An 11,106-nucleotide genomic window follows, 5' to 3' on the forward strand; every position below is an offset into this window, starting at 1 on the left:
GTGTTGAAAAAACAGATTTTTAGTGATATTTGTGGTTGCAGTAGGCCTTAGAAGTTAGGTGTTTTGGTGTTGTTTACATGCAGTGAAAGGGGGTGAAAAGGTCTCCCACCTATGTTTTCATGGCGTATAATATAATTCCGCCGTAAATTTTTTCCCTTTTTTGTCGTTAAATTACTCTTCAGAGGTCGGACAACCTTGCCAATGTGAGTTTTTCATGTTCTAAAAGTCAGGTAGGTGATTTTTGACAGCCTCTTTCTCCCATGATTCCCATTGTTAAGAATATGCATAGGAAATATTGAAATTTAGCCTGCATCTCATTTTGCGTCTCGGGACAGATTCCTAGCGATCTCTAGTGTAACTGCAGCAGCTTCTAATCTTCAAGCAGATGTGTGACACACGATATTTGGTGTGCAGATCTCTTTCCGGCGTTTTGTTCAATGTAGGAAATAATGCTGAAAAAATAAGCACACCTCAAAGGAAATGTACAAAACAAAGCAAAAGCCCAGATATTGATTGGTTTTGCCTATTTACGTAAAGCGACACGTTTTAGCTGAATCTGTAATGACTCTTTGACTTTGACTTTATTTAGATCCACTCTTTCTATATCAACTTGATACATCTTATCGAAAATATATACAAGGGGTGTCACCAACACTACTTTAAAGTTTTTTCCATAAAAACGTCTATCTGTCGAGCTAACGCGCGACTTGAAAGTTGAGGCAAAAGTTTTAGAAACTTGAAACCTCATCCTCCTCGATGAAAATGGAATGTTCCGTCTCGCTGTGCACCTTGGGAAACCGGAAGTAAACGTGGACATCATCGCTGGAAAATTCGTCTGTTAGCAACGCACGTTTCAGCGTTATTACAGTCTTTATAGGGCATCTAAGTTATTTCTGAGCACATAATGGCTACTGTAGAGGAACTGCAGACCAGAGTCAAACAACTGGAAGAAGAACTGGAACGAGAGAGGACTCGAAATCGCGGAGGAACTGATGGGGGAGGGGGGCGGAAGAAGATTGACCAAATGAGCTCGGAGGTTGTGGATTCTAACCCTTACAGGTTTGGCGATGCTGTGTTTTTACAAGTCTTTTACTTCATTTGCCACATGGTCCAGTCAAAAAGACAACAGGTTCTGCCTAATGCAGCGTAGAAATGGACATTTACTTGATCGACGGACACTAATCTTATCGACCATATGGGAGAAAAGTTCGTGGACTTAAGAATAAGTCGGCATGACAAACTCTTGAAATCAAATTTGTTTTCTTTTTTCTACATGTCAGCCGGCTCATGGCTCTGAAGAGAATGGGGATAGTTGACAACTATGAGGTAATGTCACCTTATTTTGATATGCTATGTTTGCTTCTGTAAGCATTTTGATATGCTATGTTTGCCTCTGTAAGCATTTTGATGTGCCATGTATTACTATTTGCTACTGTATTACTATTATCAATGAATTTATTCATTCATTTGTAGTATCTGTTTGTGAAATCTTTGTACCATAAGTTTTTTTAAGTTTTTTTCCAACAAACTAGTACTTTAGAAAGAGTCCATCTAAAATGTGCTTACTACTTTTGTTCTTGCAGAGAATTCGTGATTTCACAGTAGCGATTGTCGGTGTAGGTGGAGTTGGGAGTGTCACTGCAGAGATGTTAACAAGATGTGGGATCGGAAAGGTAATGCACCTGTAACATCTATGTAAGCTGTCATGGGCATTGGAGATATAACAGGCTCTGAGAATATGACGTCTTCATTCTATTGTATTCTATTCTATTCTATTCATGGCTCATGGCTTGTATTGTTGCCATGTTTCATGTCACCTTTAAGATAAAGACATGTACAGTCAAACCTGCCCAAGCGACCACCTCTTCTTAGCGACCACTTGGCCATTACGACCGCTTTTTCTCGGTCCCAAAAATTTTCCCCATTGACGTAAAAATTAAGGGACCTCTTTACAATGACCACCTGGCCAACGCGACGGCGACCACCAAAAATTGGGACCAATCTCTGCCCATAATTCTCAAATCTTAAGTGTCATCGATTTCCAACGATAACTACCACCATTTTGTGCCAAAATTGGCTAGTTTGCGTCGGATTTTGACTACCATTACAATGTTATGTTCAAAATAAAGATGGTGGCGGATGCACGCGTGTGTGCTTGCTATTTTCCATTTAACACAGCAGAAACCATTTAAACTAAGCATTGGGCATGTTGTGAGTCGATACTCTTCTAACCAACCACCTGGCCAAATCGACCACTTTTCCCGGTCCCCTTGGTGGTCATCTAGGGCAGGTTTGACTGTATAAGTACACGTCAAAGGCAAAGGCCCCTAACTTGTTAACAGTTCTTGACTTCACCATACTTTATACATGTTCAGATAAATACAGCCTCTGTTGTTCAATGTCCAGTGTTGTTAATAATGTCTCAAACATTCAAAGGCCTCATCCTTTGATGCATGAGCAGTTGGATCTGTGAAGGAGTGTATAGCACAACATAGAATGATATGAACTGAACCCAAGTTTCCAGGCATTCTTTGACAGATATTCTATTGTTTTTTGTGTGTTTCAGTTGTTGCTGTTTGACTATGACAAGGTAGAACTGGCCAACATGAACCGACTCTTCTTCCAACCACACCAGGCAGGACTCAGTAAGGTCCAGGCAGCTGAGATTACTCTCAGGTCAGCCGGGGATTTTATACATGCATGATGCGTTCTTTATTCTATAGGCTTATGGTGCAATGCAGCTTTGCTACTCTTACATTTTCAGTTAAACAAACAGGGTCATCCCTATTAATACTATAGCTACTAGTACTTTGGTATAGATGGCAGCTTTACAGTTAAACTGCTCTGAGTGTTTTATATTGTTTGAAGTACATTACAAAATATGATTTTACGATTCTACGTCTTAATGTTACCATACTGCTGTGACATTGAGTAATCCTGCATCTAATAATTGTCTGACACATGTAGTTTTGTTTGTTTTTAGAGACATCAATCCAGATGTTGAGTTTGAAACACACAACTACAACATCACAACTGTAGACAACTTTCAGCACTTTATGGACAGAATAAGGTGAGTAAGAGAGTGTGGCTGTATTGATATTTCATATGTGGTTATGTTTTTGTGGATACAATATACTAGTATTCAATCACATAGCCCATGAAGTATTGATGGAGGGGATTTGTCCCAAGAATTACATGCTGTGAATATGTAAGATTTGGTTACCAGTAATTTGTGAATATGTAAGATTTGGTTACCAGTAATTTGTTTGATTTTCCCTCTCCAGCCATGGCCATTTGAAAGGCGACCGGCCGGTGGACCTAGTTCTCAGCTGTGTGGACAACTTTGAAGCTAGAATGGCCATCAACACGGTACATTTCAACCAACAGTGTTCTTTTTTGTTTTGCCAAGTCCTTTTTTAACCTCCTTGGTCATACAACACATGTACCATTAAAGTGCTTCACCACTCAGACACTACTGATACTTCTAAGTAAAACAAGATATTTATTGAGTGGGAGGCACAATTGCATGCTGTTTTCAAATGAAAATTTTAGTTGAGTGCTTGAGATCCTTTTAAAGGCTTTGAAGTCTTCAATCTGTAACTAACAAAAATATGACTTACACACAGAAATACATACAGTGGACCAGATAACTATGTTCTATGCAAAATTCTGTTCTACTAGTTCTAAATTTATTGCTATATCATTGTTTACTGATTCTATTTTTGTATCACAGGCATGTAATGAACAAGGCCAGGTGTGGATAGAGTCAGGTGTGAGTGAAAATGCAGTGTCAGGCCACATACAGGTGATCAAGCCTGGAGAGACTGCATGTTTTGCTGTAAGTAGTGCCTTGTTTACTGATGTTTTCAATGTTTTCTGCCGCATGCATCCAGAAAATTGATCTCAACAACACAAAGAATTATCAGGTTTCATATCTTCAGAGAACATGATATATTAATTTGACATTCTGTTGTGTTGATTGGCTCATTTCTAACCAATCAAGGAGCCCATGAGTGAGTTTTCCACCTGTTTTGCAGTGTGCACCACCATTGGTGGTTGCATCAGGAATTGATGAGAAGACCCTGAAGAGAGAGGGAGTGTGTGCAGCCAGCCTCCCAACCACCATGGGCATTGTGGCAGGATTCCTCGTGCAGAACACTCTCAAGTGAGCTTATCTCTTGTTGTTGTTTTGGAACCAAAGCACACCAAACTATATTACTTATTTGAATATAAAATGACACTGTAGGCACTGTTGTTTATCATAAAAAAACTTTTGATAATTGAATGTTTGATAATTCAAAATGCTGGAAGGGCAACTGTTACACACGCCTTAACTTTTGTCTGCTTTTGTCCTTAATTGCTTAACCTTCTACCTTGCTTAACCTTAACTAATAGAGCATTGGTAGCCAAACAGTTACAAATGTACTTCAGTGTGCTAAGAGTTAAAAAATCTGCTTGATAGGAATTGACAACAAATAAAAGTTAGAGTCTACCTAAGATGGCTTTGTTGATGTAGCCTGGGTACCATGCTATTCCTTGCACTCCCTGCCCTTAAAAGATTTTAAAGTTATCTTTGATGTTCTGAGAGAGTTTTAGGATACTACATGTACAGTTGAAGCCATTTAATGGCACACTCCATTTGCCAGCGCATTTTGTGCAATTATCAGAATGGTGCAACAAAGCAAAGTTATGCAGCTGAACTGCATCACCACAGGATTTTGGTATTTGGTGCAATTAACAGAAGTGTGCGGCATTAACTGGCTTCTATTGTAGTAGTATTGTGGTACAGAAATGATTTTTGTAAACCTAACAGATACCTGCTGGAGTTTGGCAGTGTCACCTACTACCTTGGCTACAATGCCATGCAGGACTTCTTCCCTTCCATGGCCATGAAGCCCAACCCAAACTGTGATGACTCATTCTGTACAAAACTGCAGACGGAATATCAGGTAGGCTGTTGGGTACAATGTACGTTTTGTGTACTACCTTTTTTCCATAGCAGTTTGAATTTTCAAATGGTGTTATGTATATCCATGCTCCAAATAATACACAAGGTGATTTACATTAAATCATTCTCTCAAATGTAGTTCTTATATCATTATAGGGGAACATTCATTTCTAAGAATTTTTACAAATAAAGAACTTTATTCAAGGATGAAGACTTCACAGCAACATAATACACTTTTCCCATGTAGGATATGTTACAAGTAGTCAGTATGTTTGTTTGTTTTCTTGTGCAGGAAAAGCTGTTAGCTCAACCTAAAGAAGAAGCTAAAGAGGAGACTGTAGAAGAAGTGGTACATGATGCTAACGACTGGGGTAGGTAAATGCAGAAAGCAAACAGTATAAAGATAAGAACATTTTCTATTTTTGTTGTTATGTATAATAGTCTCTTCTCTTGTCTTCCACATACCTCTTAATCTGATTTTGTTTGTAAGTCCACAAACATTAGCTAGTAATTCTCTGATATGTAGCAAGATTATATCTGACTCTTGCTTACAACAATGAATGTTAGAGTGTAGAAGGACTCTATGAAGGATGTAAATTGCTACTGGAGATGTAATTAGACAAAGGAACTCCCTCCTCTCACAGGTATTGAGCTGGTAGCAGAAACAACAGAAGAAGAACTGAAAGCAGCATCACATGGACATGTACCAGAGTTGGTGGAAGGGGTACATGTAGCGTATGTCAGACCAATGACACAAGAGGTGACTTACACCTTGTACTTCTCTTTGAATATGCATAGGCTTTGTGAGAAAGTGAGATAAATAAATTGTTAAGCATATTTCTTACATACTCAGTGATACTGACTCTACATGCACGCCCAGTTACCGTCCTAGTTACTTTGGCTCCCATACTCTGTTACATGTGTAGTTTGTTTGTTAGAGAGCAGGTGCTTTATGGTTAAATCTAAAGTATGCTTAGTCAAAACCATAGAAGTTCTAATCTATCAACAAAACTACTTCATTGTTGATACCGTTATTTTTTTATTTGACATTAACACTCCCTCCCTCCCTTACAAACTAGTCTGGTAGCCCATGTAAACTACATGTAACAAGAATGACACTCTGGCTATCTGCATGCTTAGCTGCCACTAATTTCATCATAAACATATCTGTGCAGCCAACTAAAGCTTTATTCTGTTCCACAGGATGAGGAGGGGGCTGCAGGTCTCACAGTGGATGATCAGGAAAGTCTGGAGGATCTCATGGCAAAGATGAAGAGTATATAGCAATGCATTCTGGGAGGAAGCAAGGCATTGTGGGTAGAAAAAAGTTGAACAATTTAAAGTAACAAAAAAGTTACCATTTTGTGTCCTGCAGTTCTCTCTTTACATCACTATCTTTATACAAAGTAAGTCTATAACGTACTCCACCCAGGTGTAAAAAAGTTGGACAGATAAAAGGAGAGGGATGGGCTCTGCCTTCCAATACCATGCCCAAGACACAGTGAACAACAACCTACTGTTCCTATGGCCTCAAAAAGGCTTCATTTACCTTTACCTACCTTACAAAAATACACAGTATGATAGTTAAAGAATTGCTATGAACATATCAAACTTAGATGTTTACAGCTTTCTTCACTTTTGTATGCTGATAACTGCTAGTCTCTTTGCAACAAGAGACTTTTTGAGAACCCACAGCTTCTAAGTACAATTTGTTACAAAGTGCCAAGTATCTCAGACTGCTCACAAAGCTCATAACAATGTTGTGCATAAAACATTGGGAAAAACATTGACAGGATAGTCAATGTATGTGGGTTGCACTTTGCCCATGTGGCATGCTGGGATAGTAGCAAAAAGAAAAGAAAAAAGTTGAACTGATGAAGTCTTATTGATCCCAAAGAAGGCAACTGTGGTCTTTAGAATTTGATCCATGAGTGTTGGAGGAAAGTTTAGCATTGTACTATGGTGTAGTCTTGTTGAGAATAGAAAATGGATCTCCTAAGACTCCAAAAAACACACTACATCATGAAACATTCCTTATTGCTTGAAATGCTGACAAATGAGTGTTGGAGGAAAGTTACCTTACAGTTAACTTGATGCATGGCTACCTTTATACATGCTGAGGCTGACTTCTGTGCAGTGTATGACTTAACTGCGGATTCTCTGGTATTGAAACAAAGGATATCAAATAAAAAAATCAAAATCTGACAGGAAACTGAATGTCTCGTAACAACTTAACTGTTGGAAACCTTGTGTGAAAGGTTCTTCTGAACTTCATCCTACCAATATACAACAAATATACACCTTTATAGAAGCACTAGGCAGGATTTAAGCTCTGTTTTACTACCATTATGGAAACAGATGTAGCAACATCGATGATTGATAATATACATGTACTTGTCGCTACACGATTTTTTGTTGAAATGCTACATTTTTTAACACACTGACAGAACCTCCATAAAATTATACAAATGTACTTACAAATACATTATATATTTGCAAACCATAGATTATCCCTAATTGTTTGTGATGCTAAATGTGCTATACAATATTAACTTACAAAGCTAACATGAATGTAGGTTAATTTGTCAAAGTTTGGTGTAAGCAAAGTCCTTGGGACATTCCTAGGGTTTGCCATCTCCCTGGTTTACTAATTACATGATCTACAGCTTGATTAATGTTATTTTAATGGAAGCATTTTCATTACGTATAAACCATAATGATGATATGTCAAAAGGCGCTAATGTGGGTCAAATCCGATCACCATCGTCTCGATTACAAAAACGATGAATCGACTGTAGATTTCCTCATACTTGATAGTGAAGCGATCTTCCAAACACTCCTGTACACCAGCGAGGAAAGCAGCCTCTATCGCCTGTAAGGCAATGAGAAAGGTGGAGAAGTTGCCTATAAACTTTTGCATGTATATGCCATTTTGCTCTGCATAAGAAATCTTTCCATTTTCCAAGAGCACTGAAGATCGTAGTACAATAAATATTAAGACACCTAGAACTATTCTTGAATGTCTCATTCAAGAAAACGTAAATAGAGATCTAAGAAATGACCATGCACACCAATACCCTGGGGAGCAGATTCTCTGGCAAGAACGCAATTCTGATTGATGAGGGACTATACTAGGTCTTCAACTGCAACACGTCTGACAGTAATTTGTCTGCCAGGAAGCCTTAGAATGCTTCGATTTTTTTCCTAAATAAAAACTCTGTAAAGTGGAACAACATACCCACACATCCTCCGGCGTCATGACGTTCATGTCAGAGTGCTGGCGTCCAAGTTTGGTCAGCTCACTGATCACGTGATCCAGGTCTCCCAGGTTATCTATTATGTAATCCAGGCAGTCAAAGATGCGCTCACCTGGGGTAAAACATTTCGTCATACAACATTTTGTATTGTTGTTACATGTGTATAAGATTTCTATCTTAATCGTGCAAATTAGATCATACTGTGCGAGACAGTCCTTCAGCACTAAGGAAAGGGATGGTACAGGATAGAAGAAGGTGGGGCAGGGCTATCGGCACCAAGGAAATGGATTAAACAAGATGGTATAGGATGGGGATGGTCTTTCAGCACCAAGGAAAGGGATGGTACATGGTGGGGAAGGTCCTTCAGCACCAAGGAAAGGGATGGTGCAGGATAGTACAGGGTGGGGAAAGTCCTTCAGCACCAAGGAAAGGGATTGTATATGGTTGAACAGGTCCTTTAGCACTAAAGCTAAGGATAGTATAGGAAATGAGTGGTCTTTCAGCAGCAATGAAAGGGATTGCACATGATGGTACAACATGGGGTGGGTTTTCGGTACATGTATTAAGGACAGGCATGGCGGAGAAAAGTTCTTCTTACCTAAGAACTTAATATAAGGGCTTGTCGGTATTTCCTCCTCGGTAAGAAGGCTGATTCTCGGCCACTTCTGCCGCAAGCCTGGATTGTCCTGCAGCATCCTGTCAGGGCAAATGTATAATCATCATAGTTGAATATTGAATATTTTTTGTCATTAGATAAAACATAACTTCTTTGGGTCTGGCAACTTGAATCGGACTAGCTTGCTAAAGAGAATGAAATCGATCCAACAGTTTGAAAGTTGAAACGTTGTAATATAACGTTACTGGTACATGTATTTTACATCCAACGAGGAAGACTTTCGATGAAATCGCTGATCTGACATGTTTTTCAGGGTTAAATGAACATCTTTGTGGATGGAACTTTCTTAGTGATAAACTAATCGGCTTTAGCCCATAAATAACGTGTCCTGACGGGCACATTTGACTCAGCATCCTTGACTGGAGATAAGCAGCTTAGAAATGGTTTTATGCTGTCTATAGGCTTATACAGACATAACTGGTGTTGTAATGGCAGATATATTATGGTACACAAACCAAGACCGTGTAGCACGAATATAATAACCCTAGCATGGTATACATAGAAAAATAAGCCCATGGGAAAGGCTTTCCTCACTTCACTCAGGTGAAAATGAGTACCTATCTTCGGTTAGGACCGTCCCTCTGAAAGCTTGACGTTGAATGGAGGTCCCTTGTTTGAGGAGACCCACGCCTCAAGTACCTTAAATAACCCACCACACTTATCGAAAAGAGATGTGAGTGGATGAAATAAATCTGTCCGGATGTGCAACCTGTCCTGTTTACCAAATACGCAATACAAACAAAGAAACAAAGGCTGTTTATGCATGGTGCGTGCTTACCTCAGAAACACGGTCCTGGCCGCCTGGTCCGACTTTCTCGCCACGGTCTTCCACGACTTCTGCAGGTAAAACCTCTGCCAGGCGTCCAGGGGAAGGCGCCAGTCCTCTCTGTCACCGATACCGGGGCTTTTGTACAACTCTGAACGATCCTTCCTGGTACATAACATAGGAACCATTATATATGTAAAATCTACCCTTAGATTTAAGCATGTATAGTGTCCTACCGTCTAATTTGCAATAAGAAAGAGTTGTCGAGAAAGTGCTTGGAAAAGAATGCATCAAGCAGTGTATGTGCGTCGGTTATGCAAGCTCTAACTCTTAGCAGAAAGCTGCACATTTTGCCAGCCAGATAGAAATCAACGATTCTAACCAAGAAAGTCTATGACAAGGACAAGGCCGTCTGTAACGTTATACATACACCTACTGACAGTATCAGCGTTTTACCCACCTTATAACTGACGAGAGCGCCTGTCCGTCCGTCGACATTTCACACCCCATGTTGATTCAACAGTTTTTAACGGCTTTGGTCGTACACGTTTTAACATCAGTGCTTTTACAAAGCTGACTGCCGCGTGTTTCAGGAAGATAGAATTGAAGGTTGTGCAACATTGCTTCGTTAAAGATACGCGAACTCTTAACACTTTAAGCCTATTACGCCCCTGTGTTCACAGGTAATGTTTGAATTTGTTTATTCATGAGAAGGCATGAAGTCCGCTTTTTCTTCAGGTCATGATGGCCCCAAGAAGAAGTGACATGCAGGACATCTCATGAATAAACATGAAGGATGGGGTATATCAGATCTGTTGTAGGACGTCTGAGTGGATGAGTGGAGAAAAAAATTCCATAGCAATCCGTCATGGCATCCTTGATGTCCTCGTTCAAAGTTCAAGGTAGGACGTTGACATGCATGAAAAAGGCTTAAGCTTAGCACCCATAGAGGGCATGACCTCACATTAGCTGCAGCAATGACATCATAGATTTACGCGTTAAACAAGGGTAATAAAGGCCATGAATTCATGTGTTGAACAAGGCGAAGGCCAGCTAATCTATAAGAGGATTCACTACAATTCTTCTAGTTAGGTTTCCTTTTCGCTCAAGGACGCGACAAAAATAGCATCCGCGCACGCGCTGATTTTTGCTGGTTTTTAATAAAAGATTGATATTTCCCTCTAAAGAATGAAGGCTGGGAGGGTAGTTTGAGGACTGAACATGTTTTAGGAGAGGTACAAACCAGTGAAACTTGTCATGACATTTCCAATACATATAATAGAAATAAGTGTAGAGCAATACCAGACTCGCAAAAGTTCTGATATTTGGGAGGTCTGTGGTGTTACCAGAAAAATGTTTCTACTATTTCTTCTATCTATAATGGCATAATCGTAATAGCATTTGTAATGCAGGTTGAATAAAAAATCAATTGAATATACATTGCATTATGCATCTATAG

The 11,106-nt window shown here is 39.5% G+C and overlaps 2 protein-coding genes across 2 annotated transcripts; one reads left to right on the plus strand and one right to left on the minus strand.

Annotated features, from left to right (window-relative positions):
- Positions 1-770: 770 nt before the first annotated feature.
- LOC118405872 (ubiquitin-like modifier-activating enzyme 5) lies at positions 771-6,295 on the plus strand. The gene is made up of 12 exons (XM_035805685.1): positions 771-1,059; positions 1,281-1,326; positions 1,584-1,673; positions 2,567-2,676; positions 2,984-3,070; positions 3,285-3,369; positions 3,734-3,838; positions 4,038-4,165; positions 4,814-4,949; positions 5,241-5,319; positions 5,593-5,708; positions 6,152-6,295. Exons 1-12 carry the CDS (start codon positions 905-907, stop codon positions 6,230-6,232), a joined length of 1,218 nt encoding a protein of 405 aa, XP_035661578.1. The 5' UTR covers positions 771-904; the 3' UTR covers positions 6,233-6,295.
- Positions 6,296-7,416: 1,121 nt separating this feature from the next.
- LOC118405873 lies at positions 7,417-10,197 on the minus strand. The gene is made up of 5 exons (XM_035805686.1): positions 10,108-10,197; positions 9,660-9,812; positions 8,804-8,901; positions 8,187-8,317; positions 7,417-7,820 (listed from the first exon to the last, which is right to left on the minus strand). Exons 1-5 carry the CDS (start codon positions 10,155-10,157, stop codon positions 7,686-7,688), a joined length of 567 nt encoding a protein of 188 aa, XP_035661579.1. The 5' UTR covers positions 10,158-10,197; the 3' UTR covers positions 7,417-7,685.
- Between the last annotated feature and the right edge of the window lie 909 nt (positions 10,198-11,106).

The sequence above is a fragment of the Branchiostoma floridae genome, chromosome 18 (genome assembly GCF_000003815.2).
Source record: "Branchiostoma floridae strain S238N-H82 chromosome 18, Bfl_VNyyK, whole genome shotgun sequence".
NCBI classification, from domain to species: domain Eukaryota; kingdom Metazoa; phylum Chordata; class Leptocardii; order Amphioxiformes; family Branchiostomatidae; genus Branchiostoma; species Branchiostoma floridae.